This window comes from Falco biarmicus, chromosome 1 (assembly GCF_023638135.1).
Source record: "Falco biarmicus isolate bFalBia1 chromosome 1, bFalBia1.pri, whole genome shotgun sequence".
NCBI classification, from domain to species: domain Eukaryota; kingdom Metazoa; phylum Chordata; class Aves; order Falconiformes; family Falconidae; genus Falco; species Falco biarmicus.
This window is the reverse complement of record NC_079288.1, coordinates 13,885,257-13,908,550: the sequence shown is the minus strand read 5'-3', so window position 1 is coordinate 13,908,550 and position 23,294 is coordinate 13,885,257. Positions and strand designations below refer to the sequence as shown.

At 43.7% G+C, this 23,294-nt stretch overlaps 3 protein-coding genes across 6 annotated transcripts; 1 reads left to right on the top strand and 2 right to left on the bottom strand.

Moving 5' to 3' along the window:
- Positions 1-70: 70 nt before the first annotated feature.
- Positions 71-7,767, bottom strand: PIMREG (PICALM interacting mitotic regulator). 2 transcript variants are annotated; one of them, XM_056338298.1, is made up of 6 exons: positions 7,613-7,767; positions 5,932-6,251; positions 4,778-5,109; positions 3,872-3,967; positions 2,954-3,000; positions 1,515-1,653 (listed from the first exon to the last, which is right to left on the bottom strand). In XM_056338298.1, the coding sequence occupies exons 2-5, from the start codon at positions 6,220-6,222 to the stop codon at positions 2,970-2,972; spliced, it is 750 nt and encodes a 249-aa protein (XP_056194273.1). In that variant the 5' UTR covers positions 6,223-6,251; positions 7,613-7,767; the 3' UTR covers positions 1,515-1,653; positions 2,954-2,969. The 2 variants fall into 2 exon arrangements, with proteins under 2 accessions (XP_056194266.1, XP_056194273.1); XM_056338291.1 differs by lacking the exon at positions 2,954-3,000 and having other exon boundaries at positions 71-1,653.
- A 2,463-nt stretch (positions 7,768-10,230) lies between these two features.
- Positions 10,231-14,864, top strand: FBXO39 (F-box protein 39). The gene is given in 7 exon segments (XM_056354056.1): positions 10,231-10,247; positions 10,844-11,142; positions 11,145-12,046; positions 13,183-13,234; positions 13,237-13,358; positions 13,417-13,421; positions 14,110-14,864. Coding segments are annotated over 7 exon segments (1,521 nt in total). The 3' UTR covers positions 14,234-14,864.
- Positions 14,865-14,993: 129 nt separating this feature from the next.
- On the bottom strand, positions 14,994-22,792 carry TEKT1 (tektin 1). 3 transcript variants are annotated; one of them, XM_056338243.1, is made up of 8 exons: positions 22,601-22,792; positions 19,383-19,626; positions 18,836-19,001; positions 18,430-18,558; positions 17,864-18,007; positions 16,389-16,611; positions 15,569-15,765; positions 14,994-15,298 (listed from the first exon to the last, which is right to left on the bottom strand). In XM_056338243.1, exons 2-8 carry the CDS (start codon positions 19,570-19,572, stop codon positions 15,139-15,141), a joined length of 1,209 nt encoding a protein of 402 aa, XP_056194218.1. In that variant the 5' UTR covers positions 19,573-19,626; positions 22,601-22,792; the 3' UTR covers positions 14,994-15,138. The 3 variants fall into 3 exon arrangements, with proteins under 3 accessions (XP_056194218.1, XP_056194225.1, XP_056194234.1); XM_056338250.1 differs by lacking the exon at positions 22,601-22,792 and adding an exon at positions 20,453-20,618; XM_056338259.1 differs by lacking the exon at positions 18,430-18,558.
- Between the last annotated feature and the right edge of the window lie 502 nt (positions 22,793-23,294).

Genomic DNA, 23,294 nt, shown 5'->3' with positions numbered 1-23,294 from the left:
GACTTTTCACAAAACTCCAGCACTCCTTCCTTTTGAAAAATCATACAAGTCTTTCAGTAATGAGACACCATCTTTGTGAAAGCTTTATAGAAGAAGTTTCAGTACATGCAAAGAATAACTTCAGGTTACTGTTCCATATAGAAAAGTGGTTAAGAAAAAACACAACAAAACCAATACAATACAAAAAAAACCACACCAAAAAATAACACATCTAAAGCTCTCAGTCATCTGAAAGCTTTGTGAACTCAGGGTTGTTTTCGTGTTTCCAGGCCTCATTGACTGTTTCAATATTTTAAAACAGTCTCATTTGACAAGAGTAAAGAAAAATGAGGAGCAAGTTTAAAACCTATACTTGCACATAAATCAGAATTTAACATTACTGCTTCCAATATTTATACTTAATACCATTAAAATTTTAGTAGTTCCAGTTTTACTAAATTACATGTGCATCTTAAAAATTATCAAGTAGAACAATGTTTCCCAAATCAGTCTTTTGTTTGAAGGTTCATCTTAAAGTGAATGTAATCCGAGAACCCTGCACAAAGCTCCCACCATGTAAAACAGCCCTGGTGGTGAATTCTAGAAGCCTGAGAGATCTTTGCTTTAGTTTGAAAGACTAAACTTGGTTAAAGTGAATCATCTACCAAAAAAGCTCGTCAAAAGAACATTACTTTTTTTAAAAGTAGTTAGAAGCAAAATGCAGGTATCAAATGCTTAGTATACTTCATCAAATAAAACACCTGCGCTGTGATACTACAATAGTAGTTTTAAGAAGTTACATTAATTATATAACCACTTTCTGTGTATAACTAAAAGTCAGATGTCCTACTAGGAAAGCAACGTTCAACTCAGCTGCCAAGATGCTATTTAAAGCAGCGGCAAGAAATTACAAAGTTGTTCTCATTTGTCTGGAACCCAACTACTTAACATAAGGTTTGCTATTAGATTAGCCTAACTAAAGCTAAGGCCATCAATTAAGAGTCCTCATGCAGCTCCTCTCTTGGGGCATGACTGACTGCACAGAAACCTGTTGCCTTGGAGTTGCAGTTGTGGTCAGAACTCAAACAAGCCACTGCTGTTTCATTAACTTCCAGTTCAACATGATGCGTAACTTTTGGGTTGTTCGTATACAGAAAAAAAATAATGGACCAGCGCTTTTAGTAAGCAAAGTACTCACACTAAAACCTGTGGCATTTGGATACCAGTCTAAATACTACTATTACCTAAGACCACCCTTCTTAAGTCTGTGGCCATTCCTACTGGTCAGTTATAAGTTTCAAAGGACTTAACAGCCTTATGGAACTCACATTCAGGATCATCTCGGTAGGCAATTACACACTGCTGCACAATTTTGATTCTCCTGTTCATTTGAAAAGAGAGTGCAAGGGAAAGGAAATCCTGGGCTGCTTTGTCAAGAAAGATTATAAAATGGAATGGCTTGTTCAATGTATGGAGTATACACCCTCTCGAGTGCTACACAGAGCTCTCCTTCATATATGCTCATAACAGTTACAGCCGTCTCTGGTCTAGGTAGCAAGTGCTCGATGGAGTTTCTTTGCCCGCCTTCTGATAGCTTGAGAAAGTTTCCGAGATCGACGCACAGACTGCAAGTTTTGTGCCATTAGGTAGTAGTAGTTCGATATTGCATGTTGCCTGCAAAAGAACAAGACCACCATTAGCAGCGTGAAGTCAGTACGGTGAATTGACTGATTTTCAGGCAAATTGCTGGAAAACTGTTAGATGGGAGCAAGGAAGAGTCTGGGACCTCTACACTTGCACTGTCTTAAGTTCTAGACGCTAGCAAGGAAGTATTTTGTTACCTTCAGTGAGCATAAATGGCAGCAGACAAATTAAGTACTGCAACACTAACTAGCAACAGGAGCACTTCTTTTGATGTAATCTAATTCATTAAAATGAAAAACACTAGAACAATACATGGAGCTGGCAACTAGAAAGAGTTTGAGATCAAGGTTTGTTTCATCATGGAGAAGATGAAAAGGGAGCTGAAACACTAAAACTCAGAGCAGTTGGATACTAATATGCAAGACTAAGGGCACCTCCAAAAAAGTTTATTTCACAATTATTCCAGTACAAACTAGCCAGTAACAGCACATTTTATGCCTCTATACATGCAGGGGAACCAGACCAAATTGCTTAGTGGAAGAAGTACACATCACTGTTTCAGGCTTCAGTAAAGCATTTGAAACTGCTGTCACTTTTCCTGAAAAGTTCCAGCAATCAACGTCTTACGCCTATCTTTGTTGCTAAAATAGGACATGGTTTTCAGGATCTAAATTTCCCTTTAACAAAAGCAACACTTCCAACATAACGGGTGAAGATACTAACATCACAACACAGATCTCAGTGAAGGCAAGAGGCATTTACCTGGTAATGGTTCTGCAAATAGATCCTAGAAGTGATGTATAGAAACTTAACAGCAAAGCATTCCTGCTCCCATCCATTTAGGTACAATTGCTGTGTTTAATAATGCCAGCAATACAGGTACCAACTGCTGTTACTGTGACAGCATCATCTTAACTACTAAGACAATGCTAGGGATGGAACAGAAAGGCTGTAAAATTAGACATTTCAAGGTAATAGTTGGTTCTGTCATGCTTTGTGATCTTCGTTAGTAATCAGTGAGAACTGAGGCCAAGTGGCAAAGACATTAGTACCAGTAGTTTTCCGGTCTGGGGTGAGAAAAGCTGCTGTTTGCGTAGAACCCCAACTACAGTTCATTGCGAACCCACAGTGTAGAGGTGAAGTTACACAACTGCACAATGGTCTGCTGTAGCAGAGCGCACCACAGTGACTATGAGGGAAGAACCCTACGGTTCTTCATAATAATACATTAAAGCAGCATGAATTAATAAGCCTTTCTCTTTCCAAACAGCAGGTTTTCCCCCCACAGATGCATGCAGGTGTAGACAAGGTAAGTGAACAACTACTTTACCTGGTTGATACTATCTTCAGTTACGAATGAGAGAAACTGTCATATCACTAACAGACAGGAGAATATTAGGAGTGAGATTTAGTGAATCTTCAATGGATATGATCATTAACAAGGTTTAACCTATAGTTACCTAGAAATGGTCCCATTGGTAAAAATTGAATTTTTTGGAATTATGTAGGATTTTAAGCCTTTACCTCTTTGTAGATAAATTACTTAACGCTGAGCCCTCTCCAGAGGATTTTAGGTGCTTGACATTTAGTTACTGAATGGTTGACATAAAGTGTTCCAAGAGAGGAAGAGGTTTAGGGAACTGCCCTGTGACAAGAGTTCTGACCTGTAGTTTTTACTGTCCTAATATGTCTAATTTAGAACGACATAACCTTTACAAACACAGCAGCCTATCACCTCATGGATTAACCAAGGTGTTATATAAGCGGTTTCTGCATCCTCTAAATTTTTGAGTTATGGGTACCACGGACTGTTTGTTAACATAATGCTACCTAATAAAAGGATTTTCTTATAAATGTGCAGGCACCAATGACAGCGTCACTGCAATGGGAATCCCACCCCCCAGCCTGACTCAGCACATCTTTTAGACAGAGAAAGGGAGGAACTGTTTCACACAAGGTCAAAGGTAGGCTCTCGCTGGGGAAAAAAAAAATACAAAAATCTGACTTCCACAGCAAGAAACACGAAGACGAGGAGAGCATTCGACAGGTTTTAGAAACTGCAAGTCCAACTGCTGATTTAATCTGCACAGGTATCTTGGAGAAAGAAGGGCTATGCTACATTACAGCTGAGAAGGTTCTGCAGCTATTCCTTGTCCTGAGTTACAGGGATCGCTTAGCCTGCAATTGGCAATGTCCCAGTGGGAGATAACCTGATGCTAAAAGTTGAGGGACTGTTAGCAGTATTTACCTCTCCTCTTGCACAATGGTATCATCAAATGCCTGGGAGATACGCTTCAACTGGCAAATCCCTGAGGAGACCAGCTCCAACTCGCAGTCAAACTCTCTGCAAAACAGAACAGTCATTACCAAAGATCCAACACGACAGACTGACTAGGTAACGCTACACAAGCCTCTGTCCCTGCAGTTAACAACTCTTCTTACCTCCAGACTTTACCCAGAGAAGTTTAGGGCTGTAACAATCATGCTCTTAATTCCACTGACCATCTGCTTCACAACTCCATTCATCCCCAAAACGACTGTCTTCCAATTCAGACACCGGGTTCAGATTCACAAGGCTGGGATTCAGCTTCCAGCTTTGATATTTCTTACGTGACTTTGACCAAAACAAAAACCTGTGCATGCATTATGCAGTATTGCCCTAGCTCACAATCCTTTATCTAATTCATGTTAAATCTCCGAGACAAGAATCTCTCTACTCTCTATAAAGGGCTCAGCCTAAGCGGGAGCTATTCCAAGTATCTTTGCAATACAAAAAGCAACTTTGGAAAAGTTAGAGCTAAGCAGGAGCGAGATGTATCGAGAGCGTTTTTCTTTACCAGACAGGCATCATCAAAACCCTCAGGTATGTCTCTAGTGTCTGGTGGGTACTGCTGCTGAGAAACATGGTGTAAAAAGTGGGAGCATGATTTTAAAAAAGTTGTCACAGCACAAAATTAAGTTTAATGTTTCAGCTTTATGCGGTGCTCAGTCCCTGTCTATACAGGGACCTCTAAGTACTTTCTTAACTATTCAAACAGGACGCCCTTTCAGGGGAACAGGATAGCGACCTTCATATCTTGCCTTTTACCTTACAAGATACTCTAATCACAGTAACGAAAAAAAGGAATAAGATTTACAAAAGAATGCGGCTTACATCTTTCCACTGCCGGGAGGTGGTGATGAGTAAGGACTCTTCAGCGCTGCTGCTCTTCTTGATCTCCGAAGAGAGACAGCATCTTTATCAAGCGAGGACGAGAATCTCCTCCATTCTTTACATTCTGGCACCCTTGTTGGCCCAAGCAAGGCTCTTTTGCTGGATCTTGGGGTGCCTTTAGAACTGGCTGCTGAAGTAACACTCTTCTTATGGCAAGGGGTTCGAGCTGTAGTACTTTTCTTGGTAGGACTGGTTGCACAGCTTCCGCTGTTGGATTCAGCTAGAAAGGTCACCATTGAGCGTACTGGGCTTTGGCAAGACTTCTGTATTTTCTGGAAGAAGCATTAGACAGACATATTATGCTAAATGAACTCAATTATCCTAGAGTTTGGAACCAGAAGGACAAGGAACATTTGAGCTGAATCCCTAGCTTTCATTCACATATCAGGTTTAGTCTAGCAGCATGAATGCTTCTCAAGCCTCTGTACCCGTTTGCATCGAAGCAGTCATTTGCTCCCCCAGTCCCTGGAACTTGCCGAGGACTTCAGCAGGCATTGGAACAGAGCTCCTTCTGCTCTTACGCAGGAAACAGCCAGGCTCCCTAACATATAATTGATGCGGTTAAAGTCAGAGGTCTCCACCAAAGGGAAGTGGAAGCTGGAGTTTGCTACCCTGTGGCTCTTGCCAGTCCAAATTTAGATTGACTATAATAAAGAACATGCTAATAAATAGCATGGGTACAGGAAAAGGAGTGAAAAAATTAAAAAATAATCCAAAGTGCTACGCATTTCTCAGAAACAATTCTTTGCAAGCCATGGCAGTCTCTACTTACCTTTCACCTTGTGAGGGCTGCTGTGCCATACATGATACATACATACGTATTGTGCCATACGCAATACAGTAGGGGAAAACCATTTATCTAGTAATAGAAGTTTCACACTTCTTTTCACTTTCCTCCCCATTCTGCCAGATCCATAATTTGTCTGTCTATACTTTCGCAAGGATATTAAAGATTTGACTAGTTAGTAGCTGTGAGACAAATGTCATGGTGTGTAAGTGTGTGGGATAGACCCCTTGGAATACAGCACTCTTCTACTGAAATCTTAGTACTGAAGTACACTGCAAGTGCAAAGTACACTGCAAGCGTGAAGTACCTGGGACACTGTTCCAAAAGCATTTTTTGCTGTTCTTTTAATACTCTGAAGAGTTTGGCACTTCTGTCTTGCTTCCAGACTTTCCCAAGTTGGGGTCTTACGAAAGTTCAGCTCTACTTGCTTTAATGGTACTCGCTTCCTTAGAGACATGCGGATGGTATTGAGAGACCTCAGAGAAGGCCTTCTCTTGAATTTGTCAGGTACAGGGCTCTCATTGTCATCAAAGTCAGCTAGGAGCTGGTGTTTCCGCCAGGCCATTGTTGCCTTGACATTTTGGAGCACAGATACCATCTTGTTCCAGTCCTTGGTCAACCTTATTTCTAAAACAATTACAATGAGAACAAGAATTAGAGCAAAGTATAGAGCAGCATGAAAGAGGAGAAATGGAAATTGTTACACAGTAAATTGTTACATTTGGCTGAAACAACAAAATTAGAGCTAATTAAAAGCAAGACTTTTACTTGGAGGCTTGAAGAAGGGCCTTGACTGCTACAGCTATTCAGGTCTGTGCACATCCGTGAAGAAGTCTTATGCTGCATTTCCAGCAGCAGACGTCAGACCTAAGCTGCGAGGCTCAAGCTTGTGAGGTAGAATGCTCTGCAACTGCGAGCGTCTTGTTGGTGTCTCAGACTAAGGACTCGTATCCCCGATTTTCGCCTTCATTAATTAAAACAGCCTTCCATTGCCAGACAAGTTTACACAGCTGCTATTGTCTCCTGCCAGAGTTGCTAGCTGAAGACTCACGCTTCAGGCACAGTTGTGATTGTGGATACATAAATCCTTAAGTGGGCAGGATTGTTACTAGCAAAAGACATTTGCAGGAAAATGCCTGTTATCTATATGATATATGATGATTCAAACATATATATATCTATCTTAAATTCTTCACTTTCATAGGATACTACTAGCAGATTACTTCTAAAAAGCAACTGAAATGCAAATGTATGTCAGCAACCTGAATTGAGAGTGAATTAATTTTACTAACACTTCATTGCAGGTGACTTGATAAAAAAAGCCGGCTGCTCTCTGCCATTATTATACCACGCGTTAGGAAGGCCTACTGATAGTCCTTACTGTCTCTAATCTCCCAAGTTGTCTCCATCTCTCACAGGTGCCCTTAATTGCGGCAGAAAGCAGTAAGCCGTACCGAAATCTTTTCGTGGTGCAGGCATTCGGGATGCACCACCTTTAACGCATTCCTGCATGTGGCAGCACGGAAAGGTTAGTAAGCAGGCAACCGGGTCCGTTCTCTTACAGCTTATCCCGCTTCCTACGAATACACCGCTGACTAATGGTCATTAATTTATGCTACAAAAGTACTGCTCGGGTGAAGCGCCCGGCAGCTGCCGCCCCAGGATTACGCGTATCCGTTATCAAAGGGGCATCGCACAGCGCGACCTGGTGCGCCGGTTCACCTGGGACCCGTGGCAAAGAGAACCGGCAGCTTCTGCGCCGGGCGCCTTAGGGGGCCCGGCGTGGTAACGCGGGCGCGGCCCTGGAGCGCGGCCCGGCCCCTGCACTGCTCGGGCAGGGCTCTGCACCGCCGCGGCGCCGGGCTGGCCCGGCCGGGGACGGGTGGAACGAGCGCGGAAGGCAGCGCGGAAGGCGGCGCCGAGACCGGCGGAGGCGGCTGGGACCTCTCGCACGGCAGCGAGCGCGGGCCGCATGGGGCTGTACTCACAGCGACGGACGCCGGGACGGGCCCGCCGCGGTCCTCCTCGCGCCGCCGCCGCCGCGTTTGAACAGCGCGCGACTGCCGCGGCCCGCCCCCATTGGCTGCGCCCTCGCGCGCGCGGCGGCCGTTGCACGGCTCGGCGCCTGCGCAACAGCGGCGGCTGCTCCGCCCGGGGGGCGTGCGCGTGCGGCGCGGCGGGGCGGGGCAAGGGGCGTGCGCGTGCGGCGGGGCGGGGCGGGGCAAGGCCGCTGCGCGTCACGACGAGCGGCGGCGCGCTCCGCAGCACAGCCGCCCGCGTCGGGGTCGGTGCCGGGCGGGTCAGCGGCCCAGAGACCCGCGGCAGCAGCAGCAGCGGCAGCAAAAGGGCTCCCCGGCTGGGTCCCTGCCGGGGTAGCCGTGCCACGGCGTCTCCTACGTTCTGCTCGGTCATTATGAGCTAGCACCTCAGAAGGTTTTCGTTGGTTCGCTTTGTCTCCACCGGCTTCTGCAGCTCTTGCTGGAGGAGCCAGCCGGTGTAACTGCACAGCGTTGTGCTGGGAACCATCTGGGATGCCCTCTGAAGCAAATCGGGTAGCAAAGAATTGTCAAGTGCAGAGAATGTGGTTTGGGGTTTTTTTGTTTTATTTTGGGGTGGTGGTCGTCTTTAACCCTACTGTAGAGGAAAACAAGGCATGCAAATTGTCTATCTTTAGAGCGTTTCTACCTGAAAAACTGCCCTGGAAAGAGCTGCAGTAGCTTGCTTTTTTCCAGAGCTTTGGTTTGGTTTCTCCCCACTGAGTTAAACTCGGAGCTGACAGGTAGTGAGAGACACCCCCACAGCTAAGGTTTAGCTCAAAGCCATGGGGAAGCCGACCCATTAATACTGCAGGATATCTCTCCAGTCCCACCACTGGCTTATAAACATACTTTCCCTAAGTTCCTAAGAGCTGTGGTTTAAAACAAAGTTCCACGTGAGGGTGTTTGTACCCCTGTGTATTCACACACTATAATATGGGAGAGAATAGCTCAATAAATATCCCCTTGTTAATAGACATGCATTTCTATGTATTACAGCCCAATACGTTCTGCTCCAGATCGTTGCAGACATATTATGCATCTCCCCGCCACCGCCAGTCTCCACAGGGAAGGTTTCAGGCTCTTCTCACTAGTCAACTGCTGCCTGAGCCACCGTATTGTAAGACCTGGCTCAGATCTTTGGACAGGCAAAATAGGGTCATTCATCTAAAGACTTTCTAAACGACTGACAGTTCTCCAAAACAAATTGCTCTTGGAGGGGGGTTTAGATGGAGGTACTAAACACAAGAGGCGGAGTCAGGTGGTAATCAGGCCCACATGCTCGGTTTCTAGGGGTTATCTCAAGAGCTGGAGGTTTGGATGGGCATTTTAGATGGGGAGGGGGAATCCCTAAGAATAGACGTGGTACTAATTGAACAGACAGGGTATACAGGCACAGAGATGACAGTTGACAGAACTGTAGGACAAAACGGAAGCAGCAGGCTGAGGCTGAACTGGACAGCCTGTCTTTTCATACCCATTTACAAAACTAAAAGAAAAATACCTGAGCCTTTTATGTCTAAAGAAGACTTTTGGGGATCTGCATGTTTTCTTCATCTCTTTATGGTGCCTCTGTTGTTTCCATCCTGTTCAGCTTTGTTACCCAACAGAACAGCACATGCGAAGAAGATAGATTGTGTGGAGATTAGCATCACGTACTTAGGAATTGCATCTTCCTGTAGTCCTGTCAGCCGGTAAGCTTTGATTTTGGGGCAGACCATAAGAGAGTATTACTAGATGTTTTTCCAGTTTCATCCCCAAGACCTAAGGAGTGGTTTACCAACTGGGCATGATAAAGACACATGCACTATAGAGGTGGGAAAGTAAACACATTCTGAATTTTTGCCTCTGTGCAAAGGTACTAAGAAAACACTAGCTTTCCCTGCCTTTTGGCTGTTTGCAGAGCCAACGTGCCTGATTTATAAAAGGCCTCATGAAAACACGCACCTAACAAGCCAGTGGGAGGTAGCTTGCGTTTCGCAGCTGAAGTTTGCAATTCATAGCTGAAGAGATAGAGGATGCATCACTTCCCTTCTTGGCTGTGACAAGACCAGACATACAGCCTGCACCTGGCTTGCAGGTTGTGGCCTGTATTTCTCACTTCCTAAGACTACCAACCAAGTCTGCTTTTCCTTTTTGCCTTCACCTTAGCCCAAATAGCTTGGCCCAAGTTGGCTGGCTTTGCTGTTTGACCTTGCGTAAAGTCTGTTATCATGACATGACAAATGGTACCTCTGCTCCATGGTGATGGCCGAGCTTTGTAGAGGGAAGGGGCCGCGGTAGAGAAAACAAATGTTGACCTCTGGATGGAGACTATGAGAGCTGGAAAAGTGCACAAGGAGCTGAATACTTATACAGTCCAGCCTTGAGAGTGGAACTGGTAACTTCTTGCATTGTGGTTGCGTCCTTATGTGCTTTACCACTACCCAGTTGGCCTTCTGACTCACCAGCCTTCTCCCTATCCATTGGAGCAGTGACTGAACAACCTGCTTGAACCGAGTGATGGAACAGCTTATATTATTACTCTCAAAAGGGATAGTACCTTAATCTATGGCAGTGTACTGCCTCAGATGATTGTCATGGAACAGTACCCCAGAATGTAGAAGAATGAAGCTGGTTAATTAGCATTGACAATAAACAACTGTGGGCTGGCTTCAGGGGTGTCAGGTTGGCTGAGGTAGGTAAGGTGCAGCTGTGGCTGTTCTGTTAAGACACTGGGCAACCAATGAAGAGGGACAAGGAAGAGAGGAGGAAGAAGCAGAGAGAATGCATGCCTGGGATGAGGAGAGACTAGGAGAAGGCAGCAGAGGGACTGGCATGAAGAGTATGTTGGTATGAGATGGTAAAAGACCTTGTTGCAGCCTGATAGTTTGGAAAGTGCTGTGACACCAGAAGGGTAAGAAAAGTCATTTGCACTACTTTTGTGCTGACAGTACTGTCCAAATGTGTACAGCACTGGATACTTTTAGTCACTAGGCAACAGGCTACAAAACAATTTACTGGCTACAGCTGACACTAATCAAAGGTTTCTACAGGCTGTGGCTGCTCTATCAGGTGTTGACACCATGTCACTGTTTAGCTAGATTGAAGACCAGAAAGTTAAAAGATGTGTCCTGTGCTTGTACTGTGATTGCCCTTCACTTATTGTCTTTTGCTTTCAATTTAGGTTGGACTATAATTTAGACCCAAAAGCCTGTTTGACCCTGACAGCTTGAGTACAGTGGCAAAGAAAGGATTGTTGGTGTTCAATGCGAAGAAGCAAACTTTCATCCGTTTACTTGGAAGCCCATTCTGTTGGGAATGGCAAGAAATCTACCCACAGCTTTCTTTGTGTAGGTTTGGCACAACACCCAGAAGAAAAGTGAAAAACTGTCTTCTAACGGAAGATGACAGTGAACCTGAGCAGAGTGCCTGGGCCCATCTACCTGATGTCTGTCTCGAGCACGTCTTCCATTGGTTACATGACAGGGACAGATCTCAGGCTGCCTTGTCTGTAAAAAGTGGAATTGGGCCATGTACTCGGGATCCCTCTGGAGAAGCAGAGCCATCACATTCTGTGGCCGACCATTAAGGGCACATACATTGGAGCTGCAAAGTGCACTGTGGTATGTCAAGAGATTTGGCAAGTATTTGGAGCACCTTGAGATCAAGTTAGCAAATCCTTACAATACTGCCTTTACCCAAAAATTTCAAGTGATTATGAGAGGTCTTCTTTCACACCTGGGTAAGTTTAACAGTCGCCTAGTATCCTTGAGCATCAAATACCTGGACCTAGACCACTTGATCTGGAAAACTGTAGTCAGGGAGCAGTTTATCAAGAACTTGGCTACCTTCCTGAAAAGAACAAGCAAACAGCTTGATTATGTCAACTTCCAAGGAGCGAGAGTAAGCTTGGAAGAAGGCTGTGAGCTTCTGAATTCTCTGAGCTGCTTGACCAACAGAAGTTTTATTTCTGAAATAAATATTGAGGATTTCTTCAGTTTCTACCTTCCCGTCTACAGCAGCACCTTGTTCCACCAAACTATGTCCAAGTTGCACAGCCTGGTCACCCTGACTTTCAATGACTCCAATGAACTGCTGGTCATCCTGCAAGAGCACAGTGCTCATTCCCTGTGCACTTTGAATATCAAATGTCATATCCATGACCCTCATGGGCAAGTGGTCTGGGGAATGTCATGGGCAAACTTGGCCAAGAGAGCCCCAAAACTGAATGTGAACTTCTTCTTTGAAAGAGTCATGAAGCATGATCACCTAGCCAGGGTCCTGCTAGTGGAGATCCCAGTCAGGAGCATCAGTCTACGGAGCTGCTATTTCAGTGACCCAGAATGGGTCACAATGAGACTTACCCTCACCAACCTCCTCCCAGCCTACTGGCATGTTCTGCAGGTAAGGGAAACAATAGTGACACCTTACTGCAATATCACAACATTAAGCAAAGTTATCATATGGGCCTTCTGCATAGTAGCAGTCATCAACAGGAATTCCTGACTGCTTCAGTTTTATGTTCAGAAGGTAATTTTCATAAGTGAGCCATTCCTGTATTCCAGCTATAGTCTAGTTCAGATAATTAGCCTTATCCAGTGACAGTCCCCATTGTGCTAGTCTTTGCTGTCAGGGTGGTGTCAGGTTGTTCTCATAAAGAACTAAAACACCCAAATTACTGGTGGTTGTAACATCAGCTGTGAGCAAGAACAACCTTTAAGACAAGAAAACGTCATTTTTTGTAAGAAAGCTTTAGGCTTATCCTGGTTAAGACACCTTCATGTTTAGTAACTAACTTTCTTATCCTTTCAGATTTTTCTGAATGCCACCCTTTTGCAGGGAAATCTGCATATGAGGAAAATAAGTCTGTATACCTTATTTGCTTACAGACCTGTTGCCTACATCAACCTACACTGATGGTTTTGCTCCATTTTGGCAGTGCACAAATGTCTCACAACACACATAAATTAACTGGTGCCCATGTCAAAACACTTTGGTGTCACCAAAGGTGTGCAACAGCTGATCCATGTAAATGAGCATCAGGTCTTTGCATGTCTGAGGGATGCATGCAGTATACCTGACAGTTGCTGACAACTAAGTTCTGTTAAACTGCAGAGTTTTTCAGTAAACACCAGAGATCTGCAAAGATTTCTAGAAGTTGTATTTGGATCTACTCCCCTATCTGGGATAATTTCCAATATGTCAAATAAGATCATAGCACAAGCCGTGGGTTTAGTATCTTCTAATGGTAACAGAAGTTGTCTATCTCTTAGAAGGGTATATCATATACAAGCCCTACCCTCACACACACACACACACACACACCCCTTAATGGGAGAGTGGAGATTACTGTAGTACATCCTGTTGTCATAATACAAAGCTGATTCTCTGCTAATGTCAAGGTAAAAAACTGATCTGCCGACAGTCACTTCTGTTGGTGAAATTGGGAAACTTGTTTAGTTACTTGTTTAGAACTTGTTCTAGTTACTGCACTCACAAGCTCTGTTCAGTAGTAGTAGCAGTGTTCATTATTTTTCAAGAAATTAACACTTGAATTAAACCATGACCATGAGCTGCTGGAAGATGAGCTGCTAAGCTCATCTTATCGTGCAAGAACTTGTTATTTCTGAAAGTCTGGGCATTTCTAAGTGTCACCTTTATGGAGAGGCTGCTGCAAAACCATGCAGAAAGTAAATGCATTTTGACTACCATAAAGGTGAGAGTTTATGCTTCAAAACTCCCATTCCCTTCCTCTCTCCACTACCCAGAGAAAGATGAGGTCCCCATGCTCATCGGAAGGTCGCTTACGGAAATGTTAACATAACTACCTTCCCCGTATTACATTTTAGCATTAGAATGAGCCTGAGAACCACTCAGAGAAACAGGGCTTTCCAAGCTCCTTAGCAAGGTACAGAATACTACAGAAGTTTAATAACAAGCCCTAACAATTCCACATGTCCTTCCTAGACTGGGGTTCCCTCTGTCACTTCTAGTTCAAGCTAGGGATTCTCAGTCACCTCCCAGGCCCAGTGTTTACCTCTGTGCTTAAATTGAGGCAGATGGGTTGAATGTCACTAAACGGCAAAAAGATAAACGCATCTCACTCTTGAGGGATGCTGTGTTGAACTGGAGCCAGACCACAATTGTATCTGGAGTAAACCATGCTGTCATGATACTTTGCGTACTAGATTCTGAATTCAGTAGATCCTCCCAGGTCTGCACAGATCCCAGGGATGCATCAGTTCTGGGGGTAAAAGGAACCTTTGCTCTTCTCAAAAATTATGCAGCAGGAGATTGTTTTCAGTCAGTTTGGAGTGAAAACAGAGTAAAACCCCAAGCATTTACTCAAAACCAAGGATTTTGGCTTATCTAGATTGCTCATTAGTCACAAAAGCATCTTGTCATGAGCTTTTATGGCCTGAGCTTGTATCTGAGTGACATGACTGTTGTCCATGCATACACGTCAGGATTTACACAGTCCAACCAGACAGCAGTGAGGAGGATCAGATGTTGGGTGGTATTTACAGGAAGTTCAAACACGTGCTTGACTCGGAGCTTAATTATTTCATCATCACTCACACAATGGTATAAACCACAGGAAGAGAGAACACCCAGTGACATCTGAAGCAAGGAAAGCATCAGTAAGGTATTTGAAGCTTGACAGCACTGCCTCTGAAAAGGAGATATCATTACAGCAAGAGAGAGGCAAGGGACAATTTTACACTCCATGCATTAAAATGTTGGACTTGGGAACCACCCTCCTGTATCTCCCGCATCATTTATTCTTGCCCTTGCTTTGTTTTGACTCGCCAGAACCAAAGGAAGCAGTGAGCCCTTTTCCATCTCTAGTAAAGCTAAGGCCCTCCTCTTTTTCAGCACTTCTCACTGTAGAGCTTCAAACACTTTACCAATAAGGCCCGTCTCATCGTTTCCATTTTGCAAATAGGGAAACTGACCAATGGGGTGGGGAAGTGATTAGCCCAAAGTCAGCCTTGGCTTGATCTTAATTTAGGTACAGTCACATGCACTATCCTGGGTATCACCAGTCCCTACCTTCTAGTAAGTTTGATACACACCCTGTGCCTAGCTCTTGACAGCAGATGTTTAGAACCAAACATACCATGGCTAGTCCTGAGTCACCCCTCCCACTTGCCCAGCTTTCCAACAAGTGACTTTATGAGGAGACTCCTGTTCTAGCTTCCAAAGCTTCTAGACCTTTCAACGGGAAAAGCTATCACTGGTTGCACACAAGATAGTATGGAGGGTCATTTCTTCTTATTCTTGGATTCTACTGCCAAGTGGGAGGTTCCATCAAGCATTCTAGAGCAAAGATAGCTGCGAAACAGATAGCTGGAAGTACTAGGTCTGTTTTAATTACCTTGCACAACTAGAACCAGGACAACACTGAGCCAAACCAATGAATCTGGAGGTTCATCAATAAAATTTCAGCAGGAGCTGGCTCTTTGAGGCACACACTGTCTCCCAGTGTGATGGCTTCAGAAGCTGTTAATACAAATGGACTCTCTCATTTGCATGCAGAGCACTTCGTCAATGTACAGTGTATTCTCCTTGACCTGGATCTCCTCCTCCAAGGAAAGCTGTCGACGGCTCAGACCTTTCAGCTCTGTCTCGGCCTGTGCCAGTGTGTCCTTTAATCTAACAGAGAAAATACAGACAGACATTAGTTGAAAACACATGGATTGGTGGTTTTTTTTCATATGGGCTAAGAATACTGAGCAAAAAAAGACAGAAGGGGATTCACAGGGAAACAATATCCATGCAGCTTCCCTTAAAATGTCCTGCCCTTAAGGGAAAAGCATTTCCCAGCCTTTCAGGGAGAATAGCTGGGACCCAGTGTTACTGTGACTCACTGAATTAACCCAGTAATCTATACCACAGATTGTCCCCTCTTTCATTTCCACTTGCCTTTGAATATTTTTTGCAATTTCTTGAACTTCACTAGTCAGCCTGTATTGCACTGTATCATAACACAATTCCACATTGGGGCGATGGTTTCTTGATTCCAAGCGGGTTTGAGCCACTTTAAAAGGTCCTTCTTCATCAGCGATTGCTTTCTTTAAGGCTGCAATGTTCTTCTCCTGTGAGGCAGCCTCATCTATCACCTTAACAAATCCAACAGAAGGAAGTGCTGCATGCTGTCTCTTACAATGGGTGAAATCATCAACATCTTCTTTAGTAGTTATTGTAGTAACAATCACAATAAATCCCGTTATGTTAAGACATTATTTCATCAACGGATATTTTACAGAGGTCAGCCAGGATTATGAGTCCTTCATTGGAAAGCAGATGACACTGTTCCTACTGAAACTGGAGATTTAATGCTCAGCAATTAATTTTTAGTATTAACACTCCTTTTTCATGTATCAAATTTTGAACACATTAACCCTGATTTTATAAGTTATTGGACTCTTATATCACAATCATGAAGATTCTGTAGGATCCACATGTAACTAAAAATCACAAGGGAAATTCCGGCTTTACTGATGTATACAGCAACACTTCTATCGAGTGAGTGATTCCAGAAATTCACCTCCGTAATGGTGCACACAGAGCTGAGAAAATAAAATCTAAGACTAATTGGCGGGGTGGACTGTGGCAGGGGCCACTAATATTGCAAAGGTAAAATTCTTAATGCAAAGCAGCTCAAGCCACTGTGTTGAGAAAACTGGTAGATAACCCAAGCCCATTGCTTCCACTTTTTCACTGACTGTCCCCTACCACTTACCATTGCAAGGAGTGTCTCTAGCTTGTGCTTGGCATCCTTGACTTCCTTCACCCTTTTTCTAAATGCAACATTCACCATCTCACATTGCTTGCGCATGTCATTTGCTGTCTGCAAGAAGATGCCGTCAATCAGTGCCCTCAGTGCCAAAGAATTGTTTCTCTGCTCATTGGCCTTTTCAATGTTCATGTTTGAGAAAGCTATCCAGTCTTCAGGGCTAACAAAACTGAAAGAGATTAAAAGTAAAAGGTCATCAACTGGCAGCATCAGGCACTCTGTGCCTTCATAAATCTAGAAGTACTCCACAAACCCAAGAACAAAGCAGTACTATTAACTGCAGCACATCCCAGTGAGGGCCAGTTTTACTGGGAATTCTACAGATACAAACCAAAAACCCTCTCTGTCACAAACATTTCAGAATGAATTACACAAGGGTAGGATGGAAACAAATTTGCTAAAGTCACAGAGGAACTTTTTTATAACCTTCATTTCCCCAATAAAGAATTAAGTTGTGGGGGAAACACAGATAACAGCCAATATTTCTTAGAACACATTTCCTTAATTAGGCTGTTATTACTAATATAATTCAGCTGTTACTAATAATAGCAAGTAACTATTCACAAAAAACATTCACTTTCTCTCACAATTTACCACCTATAAGACAGTCACTTACAGTAACTGGTTGGAACAGTAGTTGGAAAGCCAATCCCCAACTGTATTCCCAGATTTAGAGGGTCATAACTGTGCACCAGCGGCTTGCAGGCAGGCATTTGGGAAGTTCCTTAGAGGCTTCATTGTTTTCATTGTGTGGATATAAAAAGCTGTAATTGTTGTTTGCATGTAGCAGCCCACACCATCCTGGGAGTGGTCTGAGTTACACAACCTGGTGGTAATGCATGCTAGCAGCAAGATCTGTCAGTTTCTTGGTGTTCCAAGTTTGTCAGTTCTTGCAGAGCCAGTCGTGTCCTGTCCCACACACACACTGCTTTCTCAGTATGTTTCCTCTTTCCACCCCATTTTCTGTGGTAGCTATTTCTCCATCTAAACCATTCACACTAACTGACCCATACAGAAAAGGTGCATTTTCCAGGTTAATGACTGAGTCAGAAACTGACTCCACACCTCATGTCCCAGTCCAGCGTTCTCCCCACTAGGACACCCTTGGAGAGGAGAAGTTAGATTAATAAATCCATCCTGGGTTTAAACAACGTGTGAAATTTTCCATTAGCTAACTGTGAGCCTCAAAAACTTTCAGTGAACTGCAGGTCACTGGAAACACAATTATTGTGGCTTATTTCACAGATGCATTACACAGATACTAGAGTGATTGACAGAAGTATAAAAAACAATCTAAAAGAGACAGGTGATGGACAGATATAGTCTGTTTTACACAAAATTACTTTAATCTTACTATTAGTGGAACAGCTTATATTAGCTGTATAATTATCATATGTTCATTGAACTAAATAACCACTTACTTTCCTTCAATTTTCACTGCATTATCAGCATATCTGGTATCAGGAATGTTGTTTGTCAGACTAGCACAGTAATCATCAATCATCAAAGCTGTGAACTTGTCCTTCAGATCCATTTCCAGACTGTATTTTGCTGATCGGTTTAGTCTAGGATGAGAGAAACCCGCACTCTAAGGCAAAGCATAGCCACTCACAAGCGTCCCTAACATGCACACATACATGCATTAGGTAATACAAATGCTGTTATGCAATTCTTCATGTGTGAACTGTTAGTTGAAAAGTCCCCAAATCTAGAGCATGAAGCTGCCTCCATATAAATTGATGGTACAATTTTTATTGGAATTCATGGCACAAGACTGGATCATGAGAAGACCAGGGATCATGTGCAAATACTTTTGAGTTCTAACAAACAGAACTTTCTCACCATTACTGATCCAACGGTATGAATTAGGGCTAACCTTCTGTAACCGTTTAGCACTGAAGGTAACTTTGAACCTATGCTCTGCCTGACCCTACAGCTTCTCAGGATTATGGGTGTCCGTGTTCAGTTACGCTTTTTGCGTCTGCACCTGATTTGCTCATTGGTTTGTTCCAATGTACGTCCAAGCAAAGCAATAACCCCCTGAAGGACTTCAGCTTCCTTCACCAGTTCCTGTTCCACTTCATCATGCACCAATTCAATCCCAGCTCGCCTCTGCCTAAACAAAAAGAAAAACCATCAGCCACATTGTTCAAATGCCTGCAGCTAACAGAAGATCAAGCCCATCTTTCCAGATCAAAGGCTTTTCCCTGCCACATGGGAAGTTTTTCCTTTATGGCCTTTGTTTCCTGGTGTTGAAATACCTAAATCAGACTGTGACTCCACTACAAAGGCAGGCAGGCCCTTAGTTTGCAGCCTTTTTTATTATTTGTTAAAGGCTCATTACCTAGGGTTATTTTTCCCTCCCTGAATGCTTTTCTTCTTAATCGTCTCACCTGTTCAGGAGACACTTTTGGGCAATGACGAGTGGCTCTTTGCAGCTCTCCAAAGATTTCTCCAGCCTAGTCTTAAAAGTCAACAGTACCTCTGTCTCATGAACAATTTGTTCATGTTTTTTGTCCAATTCTTGTTTCCAGAATTTAATTTCTTCCCGTCTCTGTTCTGCAGAATAAAAATTGCAAACAAGTATTAATACAAGCCCATCTTATATGCCAGAGCACATCTTAGATATAGCTAAAAATACTTCTTCCATAGTGGAATGCCTGTAGTGCTGTAAGCTGATGTGGGGAGACAGTTTTGCAACCCTGTGTCAGGAGGTCTGGTTGAAATAGCTTTCTGTGTGTTTTGGAGAAGTAATTTATTTGTTGTAAAATAAAGAATCTGCCTGAAAATATTTTTTTAAAATATTTTTTTATTTTTTCCATCAGAACAGAGAGCATGGCATTAACATATATTCCTATTTGATATTGACTCATTTTGTAAGTCTGTCTTATAGCTCAAATAAGTAACACATCTTGACACTTGCAGAACACAAGGGCTTACCTATTTTTTTGTTGACACCACTTTGGGTTTTCTGAGTTGTCTTTTTTATTTCATCCAGCAGCCTCTGACTCTCAGCTATCATGCACTCTGACCTGGATTTCTGAGACTCTGTACTGGCACACTGCATCTTGTTTGCAATATCCCATTCTGAGGGATGAAACTTGGGTGGAGTTTGCAACAACCTGGCCATTGTTTTTCGGAAAGTTTCTGCATGTAATGCAGGTTAGTTCTTAGAATGTGGAACCTGAAAATAGGAATAGTACTACATTTGGCTGCAGAAAGAAGCAAGAAGGGCAGAAGCCAGGTCCATGTGCCTAAGAAAAACTCCCGCCCCTTTTACCTGCAAAATGACACAGGTATGAAAAGAAAAGACTTCTTGCTCAAGGCTCCCCAAGACTTTGCTGTGTGGGGAAGAGTTTGGAGGGGAAGAAAGTTTGGAGTGGGAAAATGAAGAAACAGAAGAATTAGAGAGTGGAAACTAAGAGGAGAGAGACAAAGAGGCTTGAAAGTGGGACTCAGAGGAAAAGATGGACTCTCTGCCATAGGAGGGAGAAGGGAAAGAAAAGGAGACCTGTGAGGAAGGACAGAATTACTAAACAGACAGTCACAGAAAACTCAGAAAAGGTGAACAAATATAAAGGATAAATAGTCTCCCACAGACCGGACAAGTAAATACGTTTTAAGAATATGGCTGGAGAGACAGATGAAGTCTAGGTTGTAAAAAAGAGAGAATTGTCATTAGGGAAAAAAAAAAAAAGAAGATAAAACAGGACCTGAAAAGCTGAAGGAGGAAATAGAGCAGGTAAATGAAGAAATGGAAAAGCCTAGGAAAGACTAAAGCAGAACAAAGAACAAAGAGTACTGGGGACACTGGTTTAATGTAGGGTGAAGACAATATGCAAAGTCACAGCAGTTCGATTATTGAATTTCCTATGCTTGCACTATGCTTGTCCAGCGCTCCTGTGGCAACTCCTCACGCCAAATGCACACAGATGCTCCTCAGCCACACACAGCTTTGCCCACACTCCAGCACAGGTACACCTAAACAATCCCCCTTCTCCCTCACGCACCTCTTGGCCGATACTGCTCCTAGCCTGGACTGCTGCCAGGGTCAAACCCTGGCTACGTGCCAATCCTCAGTTCCCCTTCACTGGTGGGGGTTTGCTCCCAGCTATCTTCCAGCCTCAGTCTCCACAGCAGCAGCAGCAGCAGCAGCAGTTTCTTTTTAAATGTGCGACGAAGTGTTCCAGGAGGAATGGAAGCATGGAAGGTAAACAACCCAGTTGCTATGGGAACAGTAGCACAATCTCTAGCAAGCTTTTGCTATTGCACCAGGTGGAAGATGCAGAGCACACACAAGTCAGTGGTGCTTTTTTCACCCATGCCTGGTTAAGATCTGTCTGGAAATAAAAATGCATTCTTTGTACATTAATGGTGATAGTTCCCACAGCTTCAGGCAGTAATTTTTGATCAATTCAATGCAGAAATGCGTAAAAATTGTGAAAGCAAATGAAAGGCATGTTAAGTATATAGCTCTCTGAAATGTCAGTCATAAAACACCCTTAGCAGTATGCTCTGTCTCTGTGGCAACCATATTTCTTCCTGGTATATTCTGTATATTTATATGATTATTTATTTTTATATTAATTATGTAATATAAATAAATAAAAACTTATAAATAATTATATGATTATATAGAGTATAATCTCCAAACAAAGATTGGGAGCCAGACATAATAAATGAAGGATACAAAAGAACTATGCCCCATCTGTATAGCCCTGATGTAGTTTAGACCACAGCAGGGTTTCTCAGAGTTCCCAATAAGGTTCAGAGTTCGCAAAGTGATAAAGGAGCTAGCAGCATCGGTCAAAAGAAGGTGAGCTGGTCCAAGACAAAAGAGTTGGAAGCAACTGTAATTGTTGGCTGCAAATACAGTGAGTGACAGCTAGGAAGAGAAAGCTGCTGCTCATCTTTAATTTCAAACAGTAGCTAAATTTTCTTGAATCATCAAAACTGGTAACTACAGTGCCTCTCATGCCTGGTGCCGTGTAAACAGAAATCTGCGCCTACTCCAGAGGAGCAAAAAAGGGGTTTCAGCTGAAGAAACACTGTCTTATAGAAAAATGCAGGTATTTCAGAGTTAGCCAAAAAAACCCACATGCTTCAGAAGACACAGTTGATGTCAGAACTGAAGCCATTAGCCTGAAAGGAGAATGACCTAGAGATTCCAGAAGCCACAGAGAATGGGGTGCAAGGCAATCAAGGAAAAGGAACAATATATGCTAACTGACGCAGGAGGATGGAAAACTGTGGTCACAGACACCCAGCATGCTCCTGACTCACGAGGCAAAGCAAAAAGTAATGACTAGGCTGAACACTGATCAGAATCAATTACATAGACCACTACTGAGGAAGGCCTGTAAATCAATTTATGTGGTACTGCACATATGAAGTCTGCCACTTATTTCTGCAAGAGAGGAATACTTCTGTCCCTTGGTTTGTACATTTTGCCCCCCACGTTGGTCTAGGTTTGGAGTTTTTGTTTTTCCTTAATAAGTATTATTTTTTTAAGAGACTCTTAACATAACAAGCTAAAAAAAGATAGCTGAGAACAGCAGTTTTTGTCACATGAACAGCTGGATCAGGAACTGGAGCCATTTCCATAATAACCAAAAGATTTCCATTGACTTCAGTTGATCTGAACTCAAAGGTAGTTTGAACAGAGGTTTACTTTGGGCAGCGTGAGTCACAGAACATGTATCATGCTGCATATGGGTCATCTTCCACAAAATATTATCTCTCAGTAACATTTTTAAGGCATTCAGAAATAGGAGCAGATTAAAGAGGGATGACAAAAGGATTCATAATAAACTGAAATGCCGAGCTATCTAAATGATGGCCGAGAACCATGCACGCCTGATGTTTGGGAAAGTGTGCTCAAGCTTCAAGAGCCGAGGAATCCCCAAGTGATGGACAGCCAAGATGTGCTGAGACGCATGGGCCTTCACACACTTTTCTTCTGAGAACCCAGCGTCTGACGCTGTCCTGAGCCAACCTGTGCACAACAACGTCATAAGGTAATTCATTTGTCCTCACCAACCCTGAACCTGTCCTTGTTAGTCTACCATAAAAGATTATTTCCTTTTAAACTGCTCAAACAAAATTTACAACTGAGCTTTCAATATTAATTACACACTGTAAGAAAGTTTTGGTTTTACCTCAAATGATTTTCAGGGGTTAAATCATTGTAGACTTCCTGAGGCTAGCATCAGGTGCGCGTCTGACAGCAGAGGAAAAATCATCTCGGCGACGAGGACAATTCAGAAAGGCATGAAAAGGCTCGTCAGCCCCCGAACACCTCCAGCCGTCCGCGAGGGGCCAAAACGACCCCGACGGGACGGAGCCGCGCGGCGCCACCGCCCCCCCGCCCCCCCCTCCCCGCCCCCGCCGCCGATTGGCTGCCGCCTCAGCCGCGCCCCGTGCGCCTCGCCAACGGCCGCAGCTCGCGCCGCAGCTGCACCGCCCTTCCCGCGCGGCGCGCGCCAAGCGCGGGCGGAGCGCTGGCGCGCTGTCCTCGTGCCACGGCCGCAGCTGCGCCTTTGCTGAGGGTTTTACAAAGGAGCAGTTCTGCACCTTGGTGAGTTTTGTCTGGCCGTCGAAACCGGGTTCGTTGTGGATGAAGTCGCCAAAGTCCTCAGAGTCTGGAAAAACACCTCCTCTTTTCTGTGGAGGAGTCTCAAGTAGCCAGCATTCATGAGGTTAGAGCCACATCAAATGTGCTGCCGTGGTCTTTATTAAATGCATTACAAATACCATAGATAGTCTCGCTCTTTAGAGGATTAAACTGTCATCCTGACCGCTGTGAGCGTGCATGAAACCGGGAGAATGCTGTAGGTTGAGCTGGTAACTGCT

Excerpts from the sequence above, each read along its gene's own strand:
- PIMREG (XM_056338291.1), bottom strand. The coding sequence starts at position 6,222 with ATGGTATCTGTGCTCCAAAATGTCAAGGCAACAATGGCCTGGCGGAAA. Across the intron at positions 3,968-4,777 it reads CCTCCCGGCAGTGGAAAGAT|AGAGTTTGACTGCGAGTTGG; the intron begins GTAAGCCGCATT and ends TCTGTTTTGCAG. Across the intron at positions 1,654-3,871 it reads ACCATTGTGCAAGAGGAGAG|GCAACATGCAATATCGAACT; the intron begins GTAAATACTGCT and ends GTTCTTTTGCAG.
- TEKT1 (XM_056338243.1), bottom strand. The coding sequence starts at position 19,572 with ATGGCCAGGTTGTTGCAAACTCCACCCAAGTTTCATCCCTCAGAATGG. Across the intron at positions 15,766-16,388 it reads TAGAGACACTCCTTGCAATG|GTGATAGATGAGGCTGCCTC; the intron begins GTAAGTGGTAGG and ends GGATTTGTTAAG. Across the intron at positions 15,299-15,568 it reads ATTGCAAAAAATATTCAAAG|ATTAAAGGACACACTGGCAC; the intron begins GCAAGTGGAAAT and ends TTTCTCTGTTAG.